Source organism: Hylobates moloch, unplaced genomic scaffold (assembly GCF_009828535.3).
Source record: "Hylobates moloch isolate HMO894 unplaced genomic scaffold, HMol_V3 SCAFFOLD_12, whole genome shotgun sequence".
Taxonomy (NCBI): domain Eukaryota; kingdom Metazoa; phylum Chordata; class Mammalia; order Primates; family Hylobatidae; genus Hylobates; species Hylobates moloch.
Genome location: NW_026652287.1, coordinates 34,419,822 through 34,447,768, shown reverse-complemented (window position 1 = coordinate 34,447,768; position 27,947 = coordinate 34,419,822). Strand labels below are relative to the sequence as shown.

General features: G+C 44.5%; 1 protein-coding gene across 3 annotated transcripts; it reads left to right on the top strand.

The window, feature by feature from the left end:
• The first annotated feature begins 3,248 nt into the window (after positions 1 to 3,248).
• Positions 3,249 to 26,065, top strand: CD33 (CD33 molecule). Of its 3 annotated transcripts, XM_032169094.1 has the most exons (7): positions 12,393 to 12,453; positions 12,516 to 12,896; positions 13,101 to 13,379; positions 13,606 to 13,653; positions 21,135 to 21,231; positions 21,573 to 21,654; positions 25,567 to 25,814. In XM_032169094.1, exons 1-7 carry the CDS (start codon positions 12,417 to 12,419, stop codon positions 25,735 to 25,737), a joined length of 1,095 nt encoding a protein of 364 aa, XP_032024985.1. In that variant the 5' UTR covers positions 12,393 to 12,416; the 3' UTR covers positions 25,738 to 25,814. The 3 variants fall into 3 exon arrangements, with proteins under 3 accessions (XP_032024983.1, XP_032024985.1, XP_032024984.1); XM_032169092.2 differs by lacking the exons at positions 12,393 to 12,453; positions 12,516 to 12,896 and adding an exon at positions 3,249 to 3,322 and having other exon boundaries at positions 25,567 to 26,065; XM_032169093.1 differs by lacking the exon at positions 12,516 to 12,896 and having other exon boundaries at positions 12,417 to 12,453.
• The last annotated feature ends 1,882 nt before the right edge of the window (positions 26,066 to 27,947 follow it).

Genomic DNA, 27,947 nt, shown 5'->3' with positions numbered 1-27,947 from the left:
TTATAGGTTCTAATAACTAGATTTCTTGGGGCAGGGGGCATTATACAGCTTACTGAGCTGTCCATGAGATCTTTCCCCCCATTAGGATGCCCCCATCTGCCCTCCAGACCTTGACCTTTTCTCTTCTTTGCTCTGTTCCTCCACATCCTGACACACTAGTGGGTCACCTCCTATGTGATGCATATTTAGGAAGATAGGGACCTGTGATTCTAAAAAAAAAAAAGCAAACAAACAAAAACAAAAAAAAAACAAACAAAAACCACACACACAAAAAAACCTTACAGACTGGAAGAAAATATCTGAAAATAGGGATCTGATGAATGACTTCTAACTGTTGCTGGTGGGGCTGGCTCAGGTTCTTGACTTTGCTACACAAAAGAATTTGAGAGCGAGTCCAAAGTAAGAGTAGGCAAATAAGTTTACCGCAAAGTGAAAGTACACTCTAAGAGGCAGAGTATGCTGCTGAAAGCTAGAGACATCCCCTAGTGCCTTAAGGGAAATCTCTTTATGGGAGTTGTACATGCATATTCATAAAGTACCTGTGAGGTCAAGTATGCAAAGGTGGACCTGTGGTTGGTGCATGCACTCAGCATCTATGTGCTCCAACTCTCATTGCATGTATCATTAGTATATAAAATATCTATGTATGAGTGTGTTTTTAACTATTAAAATGAGGAAAATGTCATTATAAGCTAAACCTTGAACCCAGCTGCACACGTAGGACCCTGGAGAAGTTCCTAGTCTCCCCACCCAAGGCAGGAATTTGTAGCTAATAGCTTCTTGGGCTTTTGGTACTGATTGGCTAGAGACTGGGGAAGTTACAACATGAAGAAGTGGTTTTTGTTCTCATTCCCATGCCATATTGGGTATTAGGAACTTGTAACCATCTGGTGGTGGGCCAGTATCCTATAGGGCTGCTTATCTTGCAAAAGAGGGGCTGATGCACAAGGGTGAGAGCCAAAGGAGCCTGCTGTGAAAGGGGCCTGTGCAGCTTCACACAGAGGAACAAGTCAGTATGGCCTCTGAACCCTACTTATCCTGCCTCATATCTGAAATATGTCAAGAACTGGATGGTCGTGGTGGCTCACATCTGTAATCCTAGCACTTTGGGAGGCCGAGGCGGGCAGATCACTTGAGGTCAGGAGTTAGAGACCAGCCTGGCCAACATGGTGAAACCCCGTCTCTACTAAAAATATGAAAAATTAGCCGGGTGTGCTGGCACACACCTGTAATCCCAGCTACTGGGGAGGCTGAGACAGGAGAATTGCTTGAACACAGGAGACAGAAGCTGCAGTGAGCTGAGATGGTGCCATGGCACTCCAGCCTGGGTGACAGAGCGAGACTTCATATATATAAATCACGCCACTGCACTCCAGCCTGGCAACAGAGCAAGACTCCATCTCAACAGCCACAACAACAACAAAAGTCTATAAAAAGACACACCTGAGTACCATTAGTGAAAAATGGGGAAATCTCAAATGCCTATCAATAGATGAATAAATATAGGACTATAGTATATTCATACAATGGGATACTACTTAGCAATATCACACTGTGAAAACTATAGGCACAAACAACTTGGTTCAGTTTCAAAAAATATGCTGAGTGACAGAATACAGACACAGATGAGTAGATTCCTTCCTAGGAAATTTTGAAATAGGCAAAACAACACACTATGAAAGAAAGCATCTCAGTGGTTGCCTGGCACAAGAAGTGGGAATGATGAACTGCAAAGAGGTTAGGCAAAGCCCTTGGTGTAGTGGAAATGTTGTATATCTTGATTGTGCCAGTCACAACAGGGCTGTGTGCACTTGTCAAAACTCACGGAAATGAACACTTCAAGTGGGTGCACATCATCTCATGTAAATTACACCTAGTTAAGTTCATTAAAGAAACACAATAAGACACATTTTCGTATGTATCCTTCTACTCCATGAACGTGGTATGATTTTTTTACTGTTAAAAGTAAATATACTGAATATTATATTATGTGCATATACTATCTTCTAAAATAACTTATAGCAAGATATTGTTTTATCTATTGAGTACTCACTTCCTTATATTTAAAAAGAGGATGGAAATACCTCTCTATGGAAGGTAGGATGAATGAACATTTTTATAGATACTACTGTGTAGAGAGATTTTACCTGTATATGGTTGCAAATACTATTATGTCTTAGGCATTGAGGATTGGCCAGGTGTGTCCCACAGAGAGTAAAATAAAACACCATATGAGCTGAAGCTAAATTTTAATTTTGTCTGTACATTCAACTCATATTGTCTGGAAATATTATGTCTTTGGGCCTCATTTAATTATCAGAAATGTATTTTTACATGAAAGAAAATGCTAATCTCTATGGTGAGCCCCATAAAAAGTTGCTGCTGTCCCCTCTGCAGGGAATGGCAACACTAATGGAAAAGAAATTTCTTCTGGACTTGTTCATAGAAGCTTTCGTTTTACATGAAAATACTACATGTTTCTTAGTTTAGAGATGTCGCTGAAACATTGCAAATCAGTGTACTAACTGCCAGGGGAAAAAATCCATAGTCATATTTCTTAAAAATACCTCATATGATACCATGACATATGGCAAAGTCACCAGCGTCCACAGTTGAAAAGCCAGACAGTATTTGTGTGTGGTGAACATAAGGCTATGGATGGGCAGTATCTAAAGGGTAGGGACAGGTCAGTGGCATCCCTTCTTGTCTCCAGCCTCACTGGCACATAGATGCTCGGTACAGCTTAGGTGAATGAATGAATGAATGAATGACTGCCACCTTCACCACATCTAAGACCCTTCTTCATTTCTTCTGCCCCAGACACTTACACGAACCCTACAGAAACCTATATCCTGCAGGACGAACCACCCCACAGGTCAAGAAGAGGCCATGACTCGGGCCAGGCCTGGAGTGACCAGCTGCCTGGTGTAAACAGTTGTGCACAGAAAAGCACCTCAGAGTGGAAGGACTTTAGACATGGGATTCGCATGTCTCAGATGGCCCCGAAGGTACTGATCCAGGCTCTGGTGCTCCTGGGAGGCAAGATTCAGATTCTGCTCCATCTCCTCCCCTCTCTGGGCGGGTCTCTGGCATCTCCGGCCCATGAGGGTCAATATGTGTGGAGGGGACAAGCTCTGAGCACATGCGGGTCTGAGGTTCCTCTTCCATGCAGGGCTGAGGTCTCCTGCTCCTCCCCAGCTTCTTGTCCGGCCCTGTATCTCTTCCCCTCCACTCCCTTCCTCTTGTTGGCTCACACAGGGAGCCCAGGAAGCCTCTGCCTCAGACATGCTGCTGCTGCTACTGCTGCCCCTGCTGTGGGCAGGTGAGTGGCTGCAGGGAGAGGGGTTGTCGGGCTGGGCCGAGCTGACCCTCGTTTCTCCACAGGGGCCCTGGCTATGGATCCAAAAATTTGGCTGCAAGTGCAGGAGTCAGTGACGGTACAGGAGGGTTTGTGTGTCCTCGTGCCCTGCACTTTCTTCCATCCCATACCCTACTACGACAGGAATTCCCCAGTTCATGGTTACTGGTTCCGGGAAGGAGCCATTGTATCCTGGGACTCTCCAGTGGCCACAAACAAGCTAGATCAAGAAGTACAGCAGGAGACTCAGGGCCGATTCCGCCTCCTTGGGGATCCCAGTAGGAACAACTGCTCCCTGAGCATCATGGATGCCAGGAGGAGGGATAATGGTTCATACTTCTTTCGGATGGAGAGAGGAAGTACCAAACACAGTTACAAATCTCCCCAGCTCTCTGTGCATGTGACAGGTGAGGCACGGGCTTCAGAAGCAGCCACAAGGGAAGGTCAAAGGGACCTCAGGACAGGGCTTGGGATGGGACCCATGTACTGGAAGGGGGTTGGGAATGAAGCCTGTCAGACTCAGTGGAGTACCCGGACCAAAACCTGAGCTTCCCTCAGGGCTGTACCACAGACACCCCTTCCTGATCCTGCATCCCCGTTTCCTCACCAGCCCTGACCCACAGGCCCAACATCCTCATCCCGAGGACCCTGGAATCTGGCCACCCCAGGAATCTGACCTGCTCTGTGCCCTGGGCCTGTGAGCAGGGGACGCCCCCCATCTTCTCCTGGATTTCAGCTGCCTCCATCTCCCTGGACCCCAGGACCCTCCACTCCTCAGTGCTCACGATCATCCCAAGGCCCCAGGACCACGGCACCAACCTCACCTGTCAAGTGACGTTCCCCGGAGCTGGTGTGACCACGGAGAGAACCATCCAACTCAGTGTCTCCTGTGAGTGCTGGGCCAGGACGCCTGGGTCCCTGTGGGTGTGATGGGGGGAGGACTAGGAGAGAGGAGGTCAGGACTGGGGCCACTGGTGGCTGTGTCCTAGAGGCCTGGCTGAGTAGAAGACCTAGGACACAAGCCCTGTCTCTCTACATTTCTGCGGCTTCTGGGGTAGGGAAGGAGTGCCGCCCTTATCTCACCCTCACCCCAACTGAATGGGAAATCCTCTCTTGTTGTCCTAGATGCTCTAGGGAACCTAAAGATTGGTGTCTCCCTAGGGGAAGGCACAGGTAGGATAGAAACTCCCTCCTTGGGAAGAGGAGACCTTCAGCTCAGGGCAGGAGTGGGCCTCTCCTCATCCTGACCTCACCTCATCCTGGTGATCTGACACCCTTTTGTGGGTGAACCAAGGCCCCATTCCCACCCTCAGCCCCCATGGCCACCTGAACACTTGTCCCCATCGCCCCCTCACTCCCCTCAGACCCCACACACAACCCCCTCAACCCCACAACAAGGGCAGGGTGACATTCACACACAGACCCAGCCTTTCAGGTTCCCTACATTTATCACCTGAACACGCCTCCTGCCTCCTCTTTCTATTTCCCCCTGTGGTTCTGACCTAAGTGCTTCTGGACAGGTGATACAGTCTCATGGGCAAAAACTTAACAATGCACAGCAGAGTCTGTCCTCAGATGCCCGTCCTCCTCCCAAGAATTGACCAGTGTCCACCCTGGCTGCTCTGAGCCTTGGGGTGTTCACCTGAAGGATCTCAGAAGTCATTTGGCATCAACAGCATAGACTGTTCTTATCCTCCTGTAGGACGCCTGTGGTATTCCATTGCATGAATAGAAATTCTGTATAAATCTGCTGCTCCTGGAAAAGCATGGTATTGATTCTGTTCTACCAACAGACACACTGCAATGAATAATCTTGTATCTACTTCAGCAAGTGTATGCCTATGTATGTGGGATCTGTTCCTAAACGCAAAATAGCTAGCTTATACGTTCTTTTTAATATTATGAAATATGGCAAAACTTTTCTCAATCAAGAGTGGGCAAGCTGACATTCCCAAAAGTAAGGGGTCAAAGTGCTTATTTTCATCAACCCAGTGTGGAAGGAGACCTTCTGATTTTTGCCAATGTCAGGTGAAAATTGTTGTGTCCGTATAGTTTTTATTAGATAAAAATTCACGTAACATTAAATTCACCATTTTAATCATTTTAAATTGTATGATAAAGTGGCTTTTAGAATGCTCATAATGTTCTTTAACCATCCCACTATCTAATTTCAGAACATTTTAATCACTCAAAAAAAACCTCTGTAACTTTTTGAGGAGATACCAGACTGTCGTCCACAGTGTCAGCACCACCGTATGTTGCACCACCAATGGCTTTGGGTTGCAATTTCTCCATATTCTTACAAAAATTCTCATTTTTCTTTTCTTTTTTTGTTTGTTTTTGTTTTTGCTTTGTTTTTTGTTTTTTGAGATTGAAGTCTCGCTCTGTCGTCTAGGCTGGAGCACAGTGACACAGTCTCGGTCCACTGCAACCTCCACCTCCCGGGTCCAAGCAATTCTCGTGCCTCAGCCTCCCAAGTAGCTGAGATTACAGGCACCCACCACAATGCCCGGGTATTTTTTTTTTTCTTTAGTAGAGACGGGGTTTCCCCATGTTGGCTAGGCTGGTATGGAATTCCTGACCTCAAGTATTCTGCCTCGGCCTCCCAAATTGCTGGGATTACAGGCGTGAGCCACTGCGCCCAGCCTCATTTTTCTTTTTCTTTTTTTTTCCTTTTTTTTTTTTCTGAGACGGAGTCTCTTGGTACAGGGTCTTGCTCTGTCACCCAGGCTGGACTGCAGTGGCGCAGTCTCACCTCACTGCAACCTCCACCTCCCAGATTCAAGCAATTCTCCTGCCTCAGCCTCCTGAGTAGCTGGGATTACAGGCATGTACCACCACGCCTGGATAATTTTCGTATTTTTAGTAGAAACGGGGTTTCACCATGTCGTCCAGACTGGTCTCAAACTCCTGACCTCAGGTGATCCACCCACCTCGGCCTCCCAAAGTGCTGGGATTACAGGCATGAGCCACCATGCCTGGCCTCATTTTTCTTTTTCTTTTTTTTTTCTTTTCTTTCTTTTTTTTTTTTTTTTTTTTTAAGATGGAGTCTCACTGTGTCACCCAGGCTGGAGTGCAATGGCGTGATCTCAGCTTACTGGAACCTCTGCCTCCAGGTTCAAGCGATTCTCCTGCCTCAGCCTCCTGAGTAGCTGGGATTACATGCGCATGCCACCACGCCCAGCTGTTTTTTGTATTTTTAGTAGAGACAGGGTTTCACCATGTTGGTCAGGCTGGTCTCAAATTTCTGACCTCGTGATCTGCCCACCTTGGCCTCCCAAAGTGCTGGGATTACAGGCATGAGCCACCGTGCCATGCCTCGTTTTTCTTTTTTAAAAGATGTATAGCCTAATAGTGAGTGTAAGGTACATCATTGTAGATTTAATATGCATTAACATAATGATGAATGATGTTGAGTATATTTTCATGGTCTTATTGATTATTTATATCTTTTTGGTAAAAGTTTTATTTAAGTCCTTTGTCCATTTTTTCACTGGGTAATTTGGGTTGTTCGTAATTTGAGTTGTAAGTGCTCTTTATATGTTGGATACTAGACCCTTACCAAATCCATGATTTGCTAATATATGCTCCCATTTTGTGAGCTATCATTTCACTTTTCCGATAGTGTCAATCACTAAACAGAGCTTTTAATTTTGATAAAGTCCAACTTACATATCATTTCTCTACCCAGCCATTGGACAGTCAGGGCATGGTTTATGGTAAGCCCTGGGCTCATGTGATCTCACATCCAGGGATGCCTGAAGGGTCTGGAGAACCTTCCTCTTCTTATGTTCAATATGGACACAGATTGTGGTTTGTCAAGTGAATCAACCTCATCCCACTTTTTTGTAGGGAAATCAAGGCCTGTGACAAAGGTGGTTCTGGTGGCCATTGGGGAGGCAGCTGTGAAGATCCTGCTTCTCTGCCTCTGCCTCACCTTCCTCAGGTGAGCACTGCCCCAGGGGAAGTGTGTGGAGGGCAGGAGACATGATGCTAAATCCCAGAATCTCAATCGTGGAGATACTCAAATACCTTACGAGCACCTAGGACCAGGCAAGGAGCTCAATTGGTGGTGACAATTCCACATGGTTCATTTGTAGTCAGGCCTGTGTCTGTCCCAACCCTAGGCCAAATGCCAGGGTGGAGAGGTTTCTGTTCTCATAAAGAAGATCTTGAGGGCTAGGCCTGCTCTCTCCACCACATTTTCTATCAGCCCCTTTGCAGCACACAGGGAGGTGAGTCTGCTGCCCTCTGCACCCCAGTCTGGCCACACTTATATGCCCTGATCTCTTCACTCAGTGTGAGGTCCTGCAGGAGGAAGGTGGCAAAGGCAGCAGCAGCCGTGGAGGCTGAAAACACTGCCATGGGCTAATCTCTCAGGTGAGTGTTGTGGACGTCTCACCCTCCAATATCGTGCTGGATGACTTCTTTCGATGGCCCCCAGGATAGCTGCACTCAGCATGGCCGAAGTTGAACCTCCCATGTCCGTCCCCAAACCCACTTCTCTGCAGCCCCATCTCTAAAGTCAGAACCAACGTGTGGGTCTCCACCTTGACCTCCCCACCTTCTCCAGATCCCATAAATCACTCACTCTTGTCCCTCCTTCTCCCAAGCAGGGCTCATTTGGTGCCCTTTTCTCCATCCTGACCCTGGTCATGCCTGGACCCTCCCCTCCTCCCTGGTCACTGAACCATCCTCACCTTTTGCCTCCCTGTCTCCCCAGCACAGGCCTCCAGACTCTGCTTCCAGATGCCTCCTCGTCCAGTGCCTCCACAGTCTGAATGGACTTGTCTCCCTGTTTCCTCTCCATTGCTGGAGAACACCACTGTCCAGACTGAAGGCCTTGCACGGTCCATCCTCCACTGGACTCTCCTGATCCCTCCTTTCTCTGTGTCACCCAAAGTCTCCCCACACCCACTGGGCCAAGCCCTCTATGACTCTGAGACTTTGCATGTGTAGTTCCGTTTCCTGAAATGCCCTTCCCTCCCATTTCTGCCAAATCCAGGTCCTGATTGTCCTTCAGGCTCAGTCTTAAATGTCACCTGTGTGTGTGTGTGTGTGTGTGTGTGTGTGTGTGTGTGTGTTTCTTGTATGATATTGAGGGAAAGAGTGACATTTATTCATTAATCTATAGACTCTTTGGTAACTATACTGAACACCTACTATGTGCCAATATTGTTGTAGGTGCCAGGGGTTCATTGGTAGACATAGCATCAGAAATCTCAGTATTAAGAAGACGTTCTGGGCTGGGCATGGTGGCTCACACCTGTAATCCCAGCACTTTGGGAGGCTGAGGCAGTGGATCACCTGAGATCAGGAGTTCGAGACCAGCCTGACCAACAAGGTGAAACCCCATCTCTACTAAAAATCAAAAATTAGGCGGGCGTGTTGGCATGTGCCTGTAGTCTCAGCTACTCGGGAGGCTGAGACAGGAGAATTGCTTGAACCTGGGAGGCCGAGGTTGCAGTGCGAGACTCCGTCTCAGAAAAAAAAAAAAAGAAAAAAAAGAAATTCTGAAGACAAGATGGACATAAAAAAAGGAATAAGCAATAGAAAACATTTAACTATATAGGATGGCAATATATGTTTAGAGAAAAATCATGCGGGGAAAGAAGCTAAGATATAGTGGGGAAACATCTCTGTACCTGATGATGGAAAGAGATTATATTTGGGCTAACACATGAAGGTGGTGAGGAAGCAGGCTCTGTGTATATATAAGCAAAAGCATCCCAGGAAGAAGGAAAGGGGGAAGAGCAAATGCACTGCTCAGAGGCAGCAGTAGGCCTGGGTGTTGCAAACACACCCAGTAACCCATGTCTAAGAGCAGAGGGAGGCAGAGGAGTCAAGCAGTGGAAAGGACACTGCCGACCACCAGGTGCCCTGCAGGCCACACAGGAACCTAGAGCCTTTGTGGAGAGGAGAGACTCGACTGGACTGTCACTCTAACAGGATCCCTTGGCTCCCTGGTGAGAGCAGGCCTGAGCGGGTCGAAGCACCCACAGATAGACTGGGAATGAGGATCGTTGTGGGTATATAATTATATACAACTCTCAAACCATATCAAAATTGCATATGATAAAGAGTTAATTCAACTGTATCTAACTTTAAATGAATTAAAAAATTTAAAACACAGGATGCCACTATGCTCTCACTAGAATTGTTCAAATATAAAGCAGGACAATATCACATGTCGACAAGGGTGTGGAGCTACTGGAATTCTGGCACATGGCTAGGAGGAGTGGTAAAAGTCAAAACCATTTTGGACAACAGTTTGGCAATTCCTACTAAGGTTAAACTTACAAGTAGTCATTAGTCTGACTATTTATCTTCTTGTGTATACCAATTAGTATAAAACCATGTATGTAAAAAGACTTGTACCTGAATACCTATAGGCAGAAAACTAGAAAATCCTTGTCTATCAATAGGTGAGAAGTAAAACATTATAGTATACACATAAATGGAATACTACTTAGCAATATCACATTTTGAAATATAGACACAAACAACTTGGTTCAGTTTCAAAAAATATTATGCTAGGTCGTAGGATAACAGACACAAATTAACGCATCTCTAGGAAATTTTCAAATAGACTAACTCACAATGAAAGAGGACATATCAGTGGTGGCCCAGCATAGAAGGTGGGAAGAAAAGCCCTTGGCATACTAGAAATGCTGTATATCTGCAGTGTGGTGAGTATACAGGCTGTACATACTCGTCAAATCTCATGGAAATGTGAACTTCAAGTAGGTGTGCTTTATTTCATGTAAATTATACCTAACTAAATTCATTAAAGAAACACAGTGAGACTCACATATTCATATTTGATCTTCTGGTCCATGAACATAGTATGACTTTATTGTTAAAACTAAATGTGGCTGGGCACAGTGCCTCATGCCCATAGTCAAAGCACTTTGAAGGCCGAGGTGGGAGGATTGCTTGAACCCAGGAGTTCAAGACCAGCCTGGGGGAACGTAGCAAGACCCCATCTCTCCTAAAAATAAAAACAAAAAATTACTCCAGCCTGGTGGTATGAGCCTGTGATCCCAGCTACCAGGGAGGATGAGGTGGGAGAGTCACTTGAGTCTGGGAGGTCAAGGAGGCAGTGAACTGGGATCATCCCAGTGCACTCCAGCCTGGGCAACAGAACAAGACCCTGTCTTAAAAAAAAAAAAAAAGCACTAAATGTATTGAATTTTCTATTACGTGTCACATGCTAAATATTTAAATAACTTACAACAGATATTATTTACTGGAGACTTAATTTGTTGTATATCGAACGAGGATGCAGCTACCTCTCTATTAATAAGGATGAATGAAGAGTTATCTAGATACTATCATGTGTAGAGATTTGACAAAAGTATGGTGGCAAGTACTAATATGTCCCAGGGATCAAGGGTTTGCTGGATGCATACTACACACAGTGATATGGAAAACCATGTATCTGGACCTGAAGTTTTATTTTCTCTGTACATTCCACTCATGTTGTCTGGAACTATTCTGTCTTTGGGCCGTATTTAACTGTGAGAAGCAGATTTTTACATGAAAGAAAATGTTCATCCATATCATGAGCCTCTAAAAAACCTTGCTTCTGCCCACACTGCAGCAAATGGCAGCATGAATGGAAAAGAAGTTTTTCTGCACTGGTTCATAGAACACGTGTTCTCCCTTTTGTTTTACAGGGAGATGCTGCATGGTTCTTATTTTGGAGATGTCATTGACACTGTGCAAATCAGTGTACTAGCTGCCAGGGGAAAATTCTATAGTCATATTTCTTTTAAAATTTCCAATATGCTACCGTGATACATGGCAAGTTCCCAACTTTTCACAGCTCTAAAGCGAGACAGTGTGTGTGTGTGTGTGGTGAGGACATGAGGCTATGGATGGGGAGTATCTCAAGGGCAGGAATCAGGTCAGTGGCATCTCTTCTCAACCCCTACCTACACACAAGGCTTACTGTAAGAATTAAAGAAAGAGGAAAGAAACATGAATGGTGGCTCGCCAGTCAAGACAGGTTTTAGAGAAAACAAACCTGAGAGGAGTTTCTGGCCGAGTTAGGTCAGAGGCACACTCTCTTACAGACTACGAGCTTTTAAGGATTTAGGGTAGGAGAGTTTATCAGAGACTTGGACTGCTTCTGAGTCTCTTTGTTGTGCTTATCTGGAAGGGAGAGGTGTGTGTCTGTACCCATACATCTTTCTACAGCTACAGGCATACCCACCGAGTCTGCTTTTAGCTTCCCTATCTTAGTGCACCTGAAGGGAAAGGAATGTGCTTATTAAGGCCCACTGTTTTACTAGGGCCCATTGTATGAGGGTGAAGTTTGGCAGTAACTCAAGAGACTCTCCCCCCACCTCCCTCTGTGCCCGAGCTATCTTATCTGTTTCACTGTCTGCTCTTTCGGGTTGCTTGTAGTTAGCAGAGAAGTGATTTCCTTGAAATGCATGAGGCTAGAAAGGGAATTGGAACTTAAAGTGGCAGTGTTAGTCCGAGATGACGGTGCTCCCGCTCTGTCACTCACTATATCTTTAGTGAATGAATGAATAAATGAATGGCTGCCACCTTCACTTTACCTAGGACTCTTCTTTGTTTCTCTGCCCTGTGACACGGACCCTATAGAATCCTATATCCTGCTGGACTAATCACCCCATAGATCTAGGTGAGGCTGTGACTCGGGCCAGGCCAGCAGTGATCAGCCCTGGTGTAAACAGTTGTGCACAGAAAAGCACCTCAGAGTGGAAGGACTTTAGACATGGGGTTCGCATGTCTCAGATGGCCCCGAAGGTACTGATCCAGGCCCTGGTGCTCCTGGAAGGCAGGACTCAGATTCTGCTCCATCTCCTCCCCTCTCTGGGTGGGTCTCTGGCATCTCTGGCCCATGAGGGTCAATCTGTGTGGAGGCGACAAGCTCTGAGCACGTGTGGGCCTGAGGTTCCTCTTCCATGCAGGGCTGAGGTCTCCTGCTCCTCCCCAGCTTCCTGTCCGGCCCTGTATCTCTTCCCCTCCACTCCCTTCCTCTTGTTGGCTCACAGAGGGAGCCCAGGAAGCCTCTGCCTCAGACATGCTGCTGCTGCTACTGCTTCCCCTGCTGTGGGCAGGTGAGTGGCTGCAGGGAGAGGGGTTGTCGGGCTGGGCCGAGCTGACCCTTGTTTCCCCACAGGGGCCCTGGCTATGGATCCAAACATCTGGCTGCGAGTGCAAGAGTCAGTGACGGTACAGGAGGGTTTGTGCGTCCTCGTGCCCTGCACTTTCTCCCATCCCATACCCTACTACGACAGGAATTCCCCGGTTCATGGTTACTGGTTCCAGAAAGGAGCCATTGTATCCTGGGACTCTCCAGTGGCCACAAACAAGCTAGATCAAGAAGTACAGCAGGAGACTCAGGGCCGATTCCACCTCCTTGGGGATCTCAGTAGGAACAACTGCTCCCTGAGCATCATGGATGCCAGGAGGAGGGATAATGGTTCATACTTCTTTCGGATGGAGAGAGGAAGTACAAAATACAGTTACAAATCTCCCCAGCTCTCTGTGCATGTGACAGGTGAGGCACGGGCTTCAGAAGTGGCCACAAGGGAAGTTCATGGCTACTGCAGGGCAGGGCTGGGATGGGACCCTGGTACTGGGAGGGGTTTAGGGGTAAAGCCTGTCATGCTTAGTGGGGGAGCTTGACCGGAGGTTGATCTTCTCTCAGGCCCTCACCTGGACCCTCCCTCCTGATTCTGCATCCCCCCTTTCTCCTCACTAGACTTGACCAACAGGCCCAAAATCCTCATCCCTGGCGCCCTAGACCCCGGCCACTCCAAAAACCTGACCTGCTCTGTGCCCTGGGCCTGTGAGCATGGAACACCCCCGATCTTCTCCTGGTTGTCAGCTGCCCCCACCTCCCTGGGCCCCAGGACTACTCACTCCTCGGTGCTCATAATCACCGCCCGGCCCCAGGACCACGGCACCAACCTGACCTGTCAGGTGAAGTTCCCTGGAGTTGGTGTGACTACGGAGAGAACCATCCAGCTCAATGTCACCTGTAAGTGCTGGGCCAGGATGCTGGGGTCCCTGAGGGTGTAGGGGAGACAGGATGGGCTGGTTCTGGGGACATTTAGTGTCCTGGAGGCCTGGCTGAGTTCGGGAGCCAGAAGGACATGAGCCCTGTCCCTTCTGCATTTCTGTGGTTTCTGGCAGGAGAAGGGGAAATGCCTACCCTTATCTCATCTCTACCCCCAACTGAAGGAAATCCTCTCTTCCTCTCCTAGATGCTCCACAGAACCCAACAACTGGTATCTTTCTAGGAGATGGCTCAGGTAGGAAGGAGCCTCCCCGCCTGGGGCTGTTACTGACACTGAGTCTGTGTCAGGTTTGGTCAGATCTGGACTTTCTGAGTCAAATGTTCAGAGGCAAGGCCTGCAGTTAGACACGGGTAGACATCAGGCACCTTGGAAAAGGATATTTGGGGATGACTAGCAACTTCCTCCTTGCCCATCCAAATAATGCTCTTTGTCTCCCTGCTGTCATTGAATGTCTTGGGGTATTTTAGTTTTAATTGATATGTAATAATAGTACGTATTTATGGATGGCATAGTGATGTTTCCATACTAATAATGTATAGTAATCAGATCAGGGTAATTTATTATTTCATTTATTATTTCATTGTTGTTATTATTTCATTATTTCATTATTATTTCATTTATTATTTCATTGTTGTTGGGAACTTTGATACCCCCTTTCTAGCTATTTGAAACCATCTATTATTGTTAACCACAGTCATCCTACAGTGGTATAGAATGCCAGAACTTATTCTTCCTTTCCAGGTGTAATCTTGTATCTTTTAACAAATCTCTCTCCTTATCATTGTTCCCCTAACCTTCCCAGCCCTTATTATTCTCTGTTCTACTTTTTACTTCTATGAAATCAACTTCTTGTAGCTTCCACTTATGAGTGAGAACATGTGGTATTAAACTTTCTGTTCCTAGCTTATTTCATTTAACATAATGTCCTCTAGTTCAATCTATGTTATACTGAATAACAAGATTTCATTATTTTTTATGGCTGAATGATAATCCATTGTGTATATATGCCACATTTCCTTTATTTATTCATCTGTTGTTGGACACTTAGGTTTATTTCACATCTTCCTATTGTGGATAATGCTGCAACAAACACTGAGGTGCAGACGTTTCTTCAATATACCGATTTCCTTTCCTTTCTATAAATGCCCAGTAGTGGGGTTGCTGGATCATACGGTAGTTTTATTTGTAGTTTTTTGAGAAACTTCCATACTCTTCTCCATAGTGGTTATACTAGTTTACATTCTGGTCAAAAGTATATAAGAGTTCCCTCTTCTCTACATCCTCACCATCATTTGTTAATTTTCATCTTTTTTTTTTTTATCATAGTCCTCCCAACTGGGGTGATGTTACCTCATTGTGGTTATGATTTGCATTTCCCTGGTGATAGGTGATGTTGAGCATTTTTCATATACACTTGTTGGCCATCTGTATATCTTTTCTTGAGAAATGTCTACTCAGATAATTTGCCCATTTTTAAATGAGACTGGGTTTCTTTGCCATTGAGATGTATGAGTTCCTCGTATATTCTGGATATGAATCACTTGTCAGATGAACAGCTGACAAATATTTTCTCCTATTCTGTAGGTTGCCTTTTCACTCTGTTGGTTGTTTCCTTTCTGCATAGAAGCTTTTTAGCTTGATATCATCTCATTTATTTACTTTTGCTTTTGTTGCTTGTGCTAGTGAGGTCTTAGTTATAAAATATTTTTCCAGACCAATGTCCTAAAGCATTTCCCCTATGTTTTCTTCTAGTATTTTTAAAATTTTTGTGTCTTATATTCAGGTCTTTGATCCATTTTGAATTGATTTTTGTATAGGATGAGAGGTGTGAGTCTAGTGTCATTCTTCTGCATATGGCACCAGTTTTCCCAGCATCATTTATTAAAGAAACTGCTCTTTCCTCAATGAGTGTTCTTCATGCATTTGTCAAAATTCAGTTGGCTGTAGATAGTGGGTTAATTTCGGTGTTCTCTATTATGTAGTGTTGGTGTATGTTTCTGCTTTTATGCCAATATCATGCTGTTTTGGTTATTGCAGCTTTGTAGTTTTGAAATCTTTAAATTTTTGAAAGTTTGAAATTTTCTAGTTTTGAAATTTTGAAATCTTGTAGTGTGATACCTCCAGCTTTGTTCTTTTTGCTTAGGATTGCTTTGACTATTCAGGCTATTTTTGGTTCCATATGAATTTTAAGATTGTTTCTTCTAATTCTGTGAAGAATGACATTGATATTTTGATAGAGCCAGGTTTGAATCTGTAGATTTCTTTGGGTAGTATAATCATTTTAGCAATATCAATTCATCTGATGAGTAAGGAATGTCTTCCCATTTGTCTGTATCCTCTTCAGTTTATTTCCTCAGTGTTTTGTAGTTTTTCTTATTGAGGTCTGTCACCTCTTTGGTTAAATTTATTCCTAGGTATACTTCATTCTCTTATAGCTATTGTAAATGTGATTGCCTTCTTGATTTATTTTCAGCTAATTCATTGTGTATAGAAATGCTACTGACTTTTGTGCATTGATTTTGTATCCTGCAAATTTACTAAATTCATTTATCAGTTCTGAGAGTTTTTTTGTTAGAGTCTTTAGGTTTTTTTGTTTTGTTTTTGAGATGGAATTTCACCATGTTGGCCAGGCTGGTCTTGAACTCCTGGCCTTAAACAATCTGGCCACCTTGGCCTCCCAAAGTGCTGGAATTACAGGCATGAGCCACCATGCCTGGCCAAGTCTTTAGGTTTTTGTATGTTATTTGCAGAGACAATTTGACTTCCTCATTTCCGATTTGGATGGTTTTTATTTCTTTCTCTTGCTTAATTGCTCTGGCTAGGACTTTCAGTACTATGTTAAATAAGAGTCGTAACAGTGGACATCCAGTTCCTAGAGGAAAAGATTTCAGCTTTTCTCCATTCAGTATGATGTTAGCCATGGGTTTGTCATATATGGCCTTTTTTGTGTTGAGGTACTTTCCTTCTATACCTAATTTATTGAGAGTTTCTGTCATGAAGCAATATTGAATTTTAACACGTTTTTTATTCTGCAACTATTTAGGTGATCATATGGTTTATGTCCTTCATTCTGTTGACATATGTATAACATTTATTGGTTTCCATATGTTGAATCATTCTTGCCTTTCTGGGATTAATCCTACTTTATCATGGTATATTATCTTTTTGATGTATTGTTGGATTTGATTTGCTACTATTTTGTTGAATATTTTTGCATCTATGTTCATCAGGGATATTGGCCTCTAGTTTTCTTTATTCATTGTCTCCTTTCTGATTTTGGTGTCATGGTTATGCTGGCCTTGTAGAATGAGTTAGGAAGAGTTGCCTCCACTTCAATTTCTTGGGATAGTTTGAGAAGAGTTGGTATAATTTTTTTCTTTAAAGGTTCAGTAAAGTTCAGCACTGAAGCCATCCAGCCCTGGAATTTTCTTTGTTGGGAGGCCTTCTATTATTCATTCAATCTCATTACTTGTTGTTTGTCTGTTGAGGTTTTCTATTTCTTCTTGATTCAATCTTGGTAGATTATATGTGTCCAGGAACTTATCTGTTTCTTCTAGACTTTCAAATCTGTTGGCATGTTGTTCATAGTAGTGTCTAAGATCCTGTGTATTTCTGTGGTAACCATTGTGACATCTTCTTTTTATTTATGATTTTATTAATTGATGTCTTCTGTCTCTTAGTCTAGCTAATGATTGTCAATTTTATTTATTTTTTCAAAAAGCCAACTTGTTCATTGATTTTTTTTTCAATTTCATTTATTTCTGCTCTGATCTTTATGATTTCTTTCGTTCTGCTGATTTTGGATTTGGTTTGTTCTTGCTTTCTAGTTTCTTGAAATGCACAGTTAAATGGTTTACTTGAAATTTGTCTAATTGTTTGATGTAGGCATTTATTTCTCTCAAGTTGTTTCTTAAAACTGTTTTTGCTGTGTCCCATAGGTTTTGGTATATTTTATTTCTATTTTTATTTATTTTGAGGAATTTTTAAATATCATTCTTAATTTCTTCCTTCACTATTGGTCATTTAGAATCATTTTGTTTCATTTCTGTGTATTTGTATAGTTTGGAATGTTTCTCTTGGTATTGATTTTTAGTTTTACTCAACTGTAGTCAAATAAGATACTTGATACAATTTTGATTTTTTAAAATTTTTGGCACTTGTTTTGTGTTCTAACATACGGTCAATCCTTGGGAATGTTGCATGTGCTGATGAAACCAATGTGTATTCTGCAGCTGTCGGTTGAAATGTTCTGTAAATATCTTAGGTTCATTTGGTATATGGTGCAGTTTAAATCCAATGTTTATTTGTTAATCTTGTCTAGATGATTTGTTCAATGCTGAGAGTGGGGCATTGAAGTCCTCAACTATTATTGTATTGGAGTCTATCTCTCCCTTTATATCTAATAATATTTGCTTTACATATCTGGTGCTCTGGTGTTGTGTGCATATATATTTACAGTTGTTATATTACAGTGCTGAACTGATCCCTTTATAATAATATAATGTCCTTCTTTGTCTCTTTACAGCTTTTGACTTGTAGTCTGTTTTGTCTGAGATAAGTATAGCTATTCCTGCTTCCTTTCATTTCCACTTGGGTAGAATGTCTTTTTCCATCTCTTCCTTTTCAGTCTATGTATGTCTTATAGGTGAGATAAGTTTCTTGTAAGCAGTATATAGCTGTGTTGGTAGAAGGGCTGAGGCAGGGCTTGCTTGTCTGACATAATGTAAAAGAGTCTTGGAACATGTCCTGGGTCCAGGGTCTCAAACCCCTCGTGGCCTATGGAACACCAAGCTCTGTGCCTAAGGGTGGAAGGCTGCCGTGCTGCACTACAATCTAAGCCCAGGGCATAAAACCCCTCGTGGCTTGGAAAGAATCCAGGGCTCTGGGCATAAAACCCCTCATGGCCTCTGGAATGTGTCCAGACTTGCTGGCCCCTTGCTCCTTGCTCTCCCAGGATCATAAATTGATTGTATCTTGAGAGAAAAAAACTTGTTCTCCATTATTTCAAGTAGCAGAGCATATCCTAAACCTTCACAGCTATGCTTGATGCACCGCTACCTTTCTACCCCAACGTCCTCATGTCCTCACTTGTCTATCCCCACTTCCGCACGTCCTCACCACCTGCTTCTTTGTTTGATTGCCAATAAATAGTGTGGGCTCCCAGAGCTCAGGGCCTTCACAGCCTCCATACTAGCGTCGGCCCCCTGGACTCACTTTATGTACTATTAACTTGTCTTGTCTCATTCCTTTGACTCCGCTGGACTTCGTGGCCCCCACGGCCTGGTGTTGGGTCCGATCACCCCAACAAGCTGAGTCTAGATTTTCTTTTCATTCAGGCAGTCCATATATTTTAAATGGGATGATTTAATCCATTTACATACACATTATTATTAATAGGTTATTTTCATTTCATTGATTGTTTTCTGATTGTTTTATATATTCCTGGTTCCTTACTTCCCCTCCTATTGTTTCTTTTTGTGGTTGGCTGATTTTTTTTTTTTTTTTGTAGTGATAAGATTTGATTCCTTTCTCTTTCTTCTTTATGTATGGGCTGTCAGTGAGTTTTAATTTCACGTGGTTTTGCCTTTTCACTTCCAGATGTAAGACTCCCTTGAGCATTTCTTTTCTTTTTCTTCTCTTATTTATTTTTATTTTTGAGAAAGTGTCTCACTCTGTCGCCCAGGCGGGAGTGCAGTGGCATGATCACGGCTCACTATAGTCTCGACCTCCTGGGTTTAAGCAGTCTTCCTGCCTTAACCTCCCAAGTAGCTGGGACTACAGGCATGTGCCACCACGCCCAGCTAATTTGTGTGTTTCTTGTAGAGGTAGGGTGTTGCCATTTGCCTAAGCTGGTCTCAAATTACGGAGCTCAAGTGATCCACCTGCCTGCCTTCACCTCCCGATGTGCTGGGAATATAGGCATGAGCCACACTGTGCCTGGCCCCTTGAGCACTTCTTGTAAGGCCAGTCTAAGAGTGATTAGAATTCCCTTAGTTTTTGCTTACCTATGAAATATTTTATTTCTCCTTCTTTTTTGAAAGATAGCTTTTCTGGGTATAGTATTTTTGACTGGTAAGTTTTTTATCTTTCAGTACTTTGAGTATGTCATCCCATTCTCTCCTGGCCTATAATGTTACTGCTGAGAAACTCACTGTTAGTCTAATAAGGATAATCCTATATGTGACTAGATACTTTTACCTTGCTGTTTTTAGAATTCTTTACTTGACTTTTGACAATTTGGCATAATGAGCTTTGGAGAGGACTTGCTTGGGTTGAATACTTTGAGAGCAACTTTGAGCTTCCTGGACCTGGATGTCCTTCTAGTTCCCAAGGCTTGGGAAGTTTTCACCTATTATTAGATTAAATACGTTTTCTACACCTTTTCCATTCTCTTCTCCTCCTGGAAATCCCATAATGTGAATATTTGCTTGACTGCGTCCCATGAGTCCTGTAGGTTTCCTTCGTTCTATTTTATTCTCTTATTTTTACCTACCTGTGTTATTTCAGAAGATCTGTCTTCAAGTTCAGAAATTATTTTTTCTTCTTGGCCTAGTCTGTTGTTGAAGCTCTCAATTGCGGTTTTTTTTATTTCATTTACTGAGTTCTCAGCTGTAGGAGTTCTGCTTCGTTCTTTTATGTAATATCTATCTCTCTGTTAAATTTCTCTTTCAAGTCATGAATTAAAACAATGGGACATAGGTGCCCAACTACTTGGCTGACCTGGGGGCATATCTGCTGGAGGTGCCAACATGGCTGTTTTGCAGGGCTGAGATGAAGCTGAATGACTCTTGGCTGGCCTAGGTGTGTTTTGGCCAGGAGTAGCACTCAGAGCTTTATCTAGGGTTTGGGATGTGAGTGTAAGGCTGCTCAGCTGGCCTAGTGGGTATACCAGCCAGTGGTAGCCCATGGGGCTGTTTCTCAGGCCTGGAATGCAAGCCCACAGCTGCTCAATCTGCCTGGGGTCATGTCTAAAAGGGTTGGCTCACAAGGCTGTTTCTCAGGCCCTAATTGTGGGAGAGTGGCCTTTGGGCAGGCCAGTGGCATGCCACAGAAGGGGGCTGGGCACCATAAGGCTGTTTTTCAGGGCCTGTGTGTGAGCACATAACCACTTCCCCAGCCTGGGGATGTATCAGCTTTTTGTTGGCTCAGAGGTCTCTCCCATTCAGGTGAGCGTGCACAGTAGTTTGGCCAACTCAATTGTGTATTCACCCTAAGTGGGACTATAGGACTTTTCCTCCAGCTGGAAGTACAGGCAGCAGGGGTTGGTTTCTCTGCTGCTCAGGGCCAGAGTCCCAGCCAATCCTGGGCCCAGGCTCCATGCAGCTCTAATTGTGGTATTCAGCCACTACTGCAGGCTTAGTGGAATGAAGATGGAGTTACAATGATAAAGAGGTGCATGGCCACTGGCCCCCACAGGAGGGTGCACTCCAGAGATGGCTGTGGTCTCAAGATGGTGCTGTGTTGTAGCAGCTTGCCCACAGGGGCTGGTTAGGGAGTTGGGAGTGCACACCAAGTGCTCCTAATCCAGAACCATGCAGCCGTGTGAATTCCTGGTAGCTCTTCCAACTGTGCTCAGAGCTTGTGAGGACTGTAAGATTAACCTGTAGTAAGGTTAATCCTTACTACACTAAGTCACCCCTCTCTACATGCTGGAGAGGAGGATACACATACCTGTTTATCCAGATTAGAGTTCACCTCGTCTTTTTTGTCTGCAGGGAAACAAGAGACCAGAGCAGGAGTGGTTCATGGGGCCATCGGAGGAGCTGGTATTACTGCCCTGCTCGCTCTTTGTCTCTGCCTCATCTTCTTCATGTGAGCATTTTCTCTGGGTCAGGCATGGGCCAGAGGTGAAGAGGATAGACCTGGTGTAGAAGGGTCCTGGAGGGGCTGTGAGGGCTGGAGAAAGGGCAGGGGGCGTGATGATGTACAGAATCCAGCCTGTAGCCACTGGGCTAGGCATGGGTCTATTCTAGGGCCCTGATCTCAGATGTCCAAGGAGTGGGAGGTAGAGGGAGACCTTGTTACTAAGTCTTGTTTGAGGGCTCCTGGATTAATCCCACCCTTTACCTGCTAAAGTCCCTCATTCCAGGCTCATAACAATGGCCACACAGCCTGAGAAAACCAGGCTCAAAGACCCTGGTGTCTCCCATCAGAGTGAAGACCCACAGGAAGAAAGCAGCCAGGACAGCAGTGGGCAGGAATGACACCCACCCTGCCACAGGGCCAGCCTCCCCGGTGAGTGATGGGGCATCCTGGCATCCAGTCTGCCCTGTAGACATCTCCTCCCAACGTGGCCCACAGTCATGCCCCACTCAGCATTTCCAGAACTGAGCTTATTGTCTTTCCTCCTGTTTAACAGTGTAGGTTTTAATATTTTTCAGGTATGTTGAGGCCAACAGATCAGGAGATGATGGCCATTGAAAAGATAGTTTCTTGGCCGGGCGCAGTGTTTCACACCTGTAATCCCAGCACTTTTGGAGGCCAAGGTGGGTGGATCACGAGGTCAGGAGATCGAGACCATCCTGGCTAGCACAGTGAAACCCCGTCTCTACTAAAACTACAAAAAAATTAGCCAGGCATGGTGGCAGGCACCTGTAGTCCCAGCTACTTGGGAGGCTGAGGCAAGAAAATGGTGTGAACCCAGGAGGTGGAGCTTGTAGTGAGCCGAGATAGCACCACTGCACTCCAGCCTGGGCGACAGAGCGAGACTCTGGCCCAAAAAGAAAAAAAAAAAGTTTCTTATTCACTGTTCCCGAGAGGGCACACCACACCATGCAAGGCCATATGGAGAAGCACCAGGGTCAGTCAGGAAGCAGAGGGAGCAAGGAGAAAATGGGACAAGAGCCTTCACTGTGACTTTCATGGAAAATAATGGGCAAGACAGGGTAAGCAAGCTAGGCAGGTTTAGGATTGGCTACTTAAAACAATTTCAGCAGACTCTGGGGTATACGAGGTGTCTCTAGTTGTCTGGTACATGGCCCTGGGTTTACTAAGGAGGATTGTGGCCTGGAGTATAAGAGCTCAATAAAAGATCCAGCTGGTAGTATGGGCTTTAGATTGACTGGTTTGCACATGAAAGGTGCACTTGTATGCAAGTCCTTTATTAGCTCTAGAAATCTACTATCCTTGGGAGAGGCAGTCTCTCAAGGGTCAGCAATGCCCCAGATGTCAAAACATCAGAAACACTTGGTTGACACACCCCTAAACATATTTCTTCTGATGGGTTCTCCATCTCACTAATGGCACTCTTGTCCCCATTACCCAACCAGAGACATGGCCCCCTCCTGCCCCAGTCCTCCATATCTTCTTCTTGTGTCAGTATGCTACGATGCATGTCTGAGCTTCCTCTAAACACAGCTTAACACAACCACTCCTTCTGAGCCGAGAGCCCCTCTTACTCGTTATTCTGCTGCAGCCTCACCTCCCATTTCTCCTCTCCAGAACATTAGCATTACCTCCCTAAAAGGTAATTTTCTCATCATTCTCAAGTTTGAAATGCACTGCTTCTCTACACTCCTGTAAGATTGGCATTCCAACAACTTGGTCTGGCATTTGGAGCAGGAAAACCAGAGTCCCCTTCAGCGCTATGCTCCCCCAACATTAGCCACTCAATCACCTCAAGCAGGGCAAGCTTTTTCATCTCAGAATCTTTTCTGGGCTGTCCCCTTCTCCTCATATGCCTAATAGCTACCTGCCCAACTCCAGTGCATCCTTCAAGCTCTGATTTTTTTTTTATTTATTTAACTCTGACTAAAGTGAACACCACAGTAACATTTTTGAACACAGGGTCAACCAGCACCCATTCATTCTGCAAATATCTATATAATCCCATTTGCCAATTGTTCTAGGTCCTTGTGCCATTCTGTATTTTTATAAACACATAGTTTACAAATATAAAATATTCCTCCTATCGGGGCTTAACATTTATTGGGGAAAGGGATGAAAATAATGAACAAATAAGTAGTGCAAATATACATGAAATAGGCATGAAATAAGTGCTATGGCAGGAAATGAAATGGGAGAATGGATTGGACAGTCCTGGGGGCCAAAGAGTGGCCTTTGGGCAAACACCTACAGAAAGAAAGTGAGTACAGCATGAGCAGCAGAGAATCATCGAGGAAGCAGCAAGTACCATGGCTCTGAGGCTGGAGCACGTCTGATGTTTTAGAGAAACAAAGTAGGACAGTGTGGATAAGGCAGAGTTGCATGTTGGGGGTGGAGTGTGGACTGAACAATGGTAGGTAGGAAATGAGGTTGAAGAGACATAGGAGCTGCAAATATTGCAGGATCCTAAGTCCATCATAGTTATTGATGCGTTTAGAGAAGAAGAGTGACATGAACTGACACTCATTTTAGTGGGAGTCACTCTGGCTGCTCTGTGAGAAACTCTAGCACGTAGTATAGAAGAGAAGATACCAGAACAGAGGATGCACAGATAATCAAGCCAAGAGATGACTGACTCAGACTTAGTCCCAAGTAAAAATAATGAATCTGATGTGGAGAAATTGGGTTCCGGACACATCTTGAAGGTGGAGTCAACAGTATTTGCAAATGGAGTGACGGAGGGCATGCAAGGCATGAGCAAAGATAGCTCACGGGCTCTGCTTGATAAGTGTCTCAGATGTCATAGGTGGTTCCACAGATATCATAGATGTCATGGATGTCCAAGAAGACCCCATAGATGTCATAGATGTCTATAGATGCCAAGGATGATGTTCATGTGGTTTACTCAGAATTCAAACTTAAAAAATCAAATTGCCAATGATTAAAATTGCCGTCCTTGAAGGAGAAGTATATTTTCAAGTGTATATCAAACATTATTTTGTTTACTGTAAGTTCGAGGTGCCTCTGAGACACCCATGTGGAGATGACAAGTAGCGGCAAGTGTCTGGAGCTCAGAAGAGGGATCCATGTGGGAGACACAGAGGTTGGGGGCTTCCATATGAACATCCAATAATTGATGAATCTACAAAGAAGAGAAGGGGTCCACAGACACAGCCTTGGAACCCTCCAGCACTTACTGTTAGGGAGATGAGGTGTAAATGGTGAGAAAGCTGAGAATGAATAGGAGCCAATGACCAGGAAATTGCAGGCTGTAGTGTTGGTGGCCAAGGGAAGATGGGGCTTCATGGAGGAGAGGTTGGTCATTTGTTTCAAATGCGGGTAAGTCTGGTAAGATGGAATCTGAGAAATGGCTATTTGAATGTAGCTAAGTGGTATGACAGCAAAGCAGATCTGATTTTCTGCTGGAGGAAGATCTCTTGACTAGAGAGAGTTCAAGAGAGAATGGGAAGAGAAGAGGCAGAAACTGTGAGTTGGAGGACTCTTTTGAGAAACACTGCACCAAATCTGGAACCAAGAAATGGTCCTGCACCAGCAAATGGTTGTACCCTGTAGACTTGCCATTTCTCCAGCATCTGCTCCTGTGTCTCTCATGATACCATATTCCCTGTTTGTGTAGGGCTTTGCACCACTTGAACTAACTGCATTCCCATAGCTTCCCCTACCACACCATGAGCTCCACAAGGAAAAGGCTGGGTTTTATTAGACCTCCATCATTCTACTCTCTCCTGTTGATCCGCACACTGTCACAATTTGCAATTACCAGTCTGTTTCTGTCTTCATCCCCTGCAGTACTGGAAATCACAGGGCCCCTGCTCTGCTCTGCTCCCTCCTGAGGATCCAGTGCCCAGCACACAGGAGGTCCCAGAGACCTGGGGCTGAGTTCAGGGTCAACAGATGTGTGACTTTGGAAATTACCTAAACTCTCTTAGACCTAGTTTCCTGGTCTGTAAAATATATAATTTTTTATATAAAAATTAATTATAAAAAATTATAAAAAATAAAAAAATATATTTTTATATACAATATAAAATAATAGATGCCAAAGATGATGTCAGTGTAGCTGCCCAGAATTTTTCCACATTAGTCTCTGTGAGTATTCAAGAGAATTGGGAATCAATCAATACATGCTACATGTGCTAGATAACGAATAAGTAGAGCCTTAATTAATTAACATTTGATGAAAGAATGAAAGAGTGAATAAATGTTCTGTCAGAGTCAAATTTACTTCATTGACCCTCTTTGCCTTCTCCCGGTCCCCCTCCTCACTGCCCTGTTCTAACCTCCTTCTTTCGTCTCCATAAGAAACACCAGAAGAAGTCCAAGTTACATGGCCCCACTGAAACCTCAAGCTGTTCAGGTGCCGCCCCTACTGTGGAGATGGATGAGGAGCTGCATTATGCTTCCCTCAACTTTCATGGGATGAATCCTTCCAAGGACACCTCCATCGAATACTCAGAGGTCAGGACCCAGTGAGGAACCTACAAGAGCATCTGGTTCAGCTAGAAGATCCACATCCTCTACAGGTCGGAGACCAAAGGCTGATTCTTGGAGATTTAACACCCCACAGGCAATGGGTTTATAGACATTATGTGAGTTTCCTGCTATATTAACATCATCTTAGACTTTGCAAGCAGAGAGTCGTGGAATCAAATCTGTGCTCTTTCATTTGCTAAGTGTATGATGTCACACAAGCTCCTTAACCTTCCATGTCTCCATTTTCTTCTCTGTGAAGTAGCTATAAGAAGTCCTATCTCATAGGGATGCTGTGAGCATTAAATAAAGGTACACATAGAAAACGCCAGTCCTGGTGCAGTGAGAGTTTGGTGCATACTGGTTCCTTTTCCCTTGAACAGAAGTCATTAGTGATATTTGATCCCCGGAACTATATCAGCAACATGTCCATCTCACTTGCTGCTCAAAACCCCACCATATATGTCTTCTCTGACTTGCCCTCCAACATCATCTCTCTCCATTCCTGAATCTTCCCTTTTCATCCCACCTGTCCCCTACTCGGATTTCTGCTTTCTTTATGTCCTGCTACAGGGAAAATCACATATTAGCATTTGGGGAATTTTCTAAAACTCAGAGCTGTCCAGAGTCAAAATAGTTCCCTAGATCCCCAACCCACAAGAATAAATTGAAGCTTCTCAATGTGACATTCTGAGTCAGAGATGGTCAACCAGGATTAGCAAAGGGCCAGATAGTAAACATGTTCAGTTTTGCAAGCTATATGGTCTCTCTTGCAACTATTTAATTCTGCCATTGTAGCACCAAAGCAGCCACAGACAATCTGCAAATGAATTATATGGCCATGTTCCAACAAAATGCTATTTATCAGAACAGGCAGCCCATGGGCTGTGGTGTGCTGACCTCTATTCTATGTTGCTCCGAATCTCGCTCAATCTACTCTTCGACTGCCACATCCTACACTCTGTGGACCCCAGTCTGATGCATTCCTCCCTGTCTGTTTGAATCCACATCCCTCTTCCAAGAAGGGCTGTCACCATGTCATCATCAGGCACCATCTTTTTATCCTTCCAAATGACCTCAAAGGTAGATGTCTAAATTGAGATGGCAGAAAGAAGGTCACAATCATCCTCCCAAAAAGCCTAATTAAAATGATAAAAATCAGTTTAAGAAAACCAGCCCCAAATTCATCAGCAGCACCCAAACCATTACAGGGGGTGAAAGCATTATGCCATAAGCTCATAATATCCTTTAGATAAACAAATGGAAGATTCTGGTGTTGCGGTGGCTCACGCCTGCAATCCCAACACTTTGGGAGGCCAAGCCCGGACCCCGCCAGGCTGTGCCCGCCTCTGCCTCCCCTGCACATGGGAGTGGCGAGTGCCCCCCAGGGTCCACCTCGCCCAGCCCAGACCCCCAGGTGGCTCTGCCCCATAGATGGGAAGCAACTGCCCAGGGTGCAGGGGCAGTGAGGGCGCTGCTGGCTGAGGCACCTGCCCCATCCTGGGGAGGGAGGGTGAGTGTGTCAGGGAGGGGACAGCCCTGCAGATGTCAGAGGTGGGGCTGGAGCAGCACAGGTTTCCTCTGGTTACAAACCACTCCTAGGTGCATACCCAACAGAAATGCATACAAATGTTCCTCAAATATACACAAGAATGTTCATAGCAGCACTAATTGTAATGGCTGAAAATAAAACCTACCCAATACCAGTCAACAGTAATACAGATAAATAAATTATGGATTATTTCTGCAATGGAAGAAGCAAATAATGACTCCAGACAACATGCATGAATCTTAGAAATATAATGTTGAGTGAAAGAACCCAGATACAAAAAGTACATACTATGTGATGTACTTGACATAAGGTTTAGAAACACACATAACTAATCTTTGGTTTTCAAAGTCCAGATACTGGTGACTAGTGGGGCAGAGGTCAGGGGCTGGTGGTTAGTAATGACTAGAAGGGGGCATTAGGGAGTTCTGGGAGATTCTGGTAAGGATCTGTTCTTTGGGGGTTTTTGTTTGTTTTTGTTTTGTTTTTGAGACAGAATCTCTCTGTCACCCAGGCTGGAGTGCAGTGGTGCCATCATGACTCACTGCAGCCTTGACCTCCCTGGTTCAAGCCATCTTTCCACGGCAGCCTCCAGAGTAGCTGGGACTACAGGCATGCACCATCACGCCTAACTAATCTTTTTAGTTTTGTGTAGAGACATGGT

Excerpts from the sequence above, each read along its gene's own strand:
- CD33 (XM_032169094.1), top strand. The coding sequence starts at position 12,417 with ATGCTGCTGCTGCTACTGCTTCCCCTGCTGTGGGCAG. Across the intron at positions 12,897-13,100 it reads GCTCTCTGTGCATGTGACAG|ACTTGACCAACAGGCCCAAA; the intron begins GTGAGGCACGGG and ends TCTCCTCACTAG. Across the intron at positions 13,654-21,134 it reads CTTTCTAGGAGATGGCTCAG|GGAAACAAGAGACCAGAGCA; the intron begins GTAGGAAGGAGC and ends TTTTGTCTGCAG.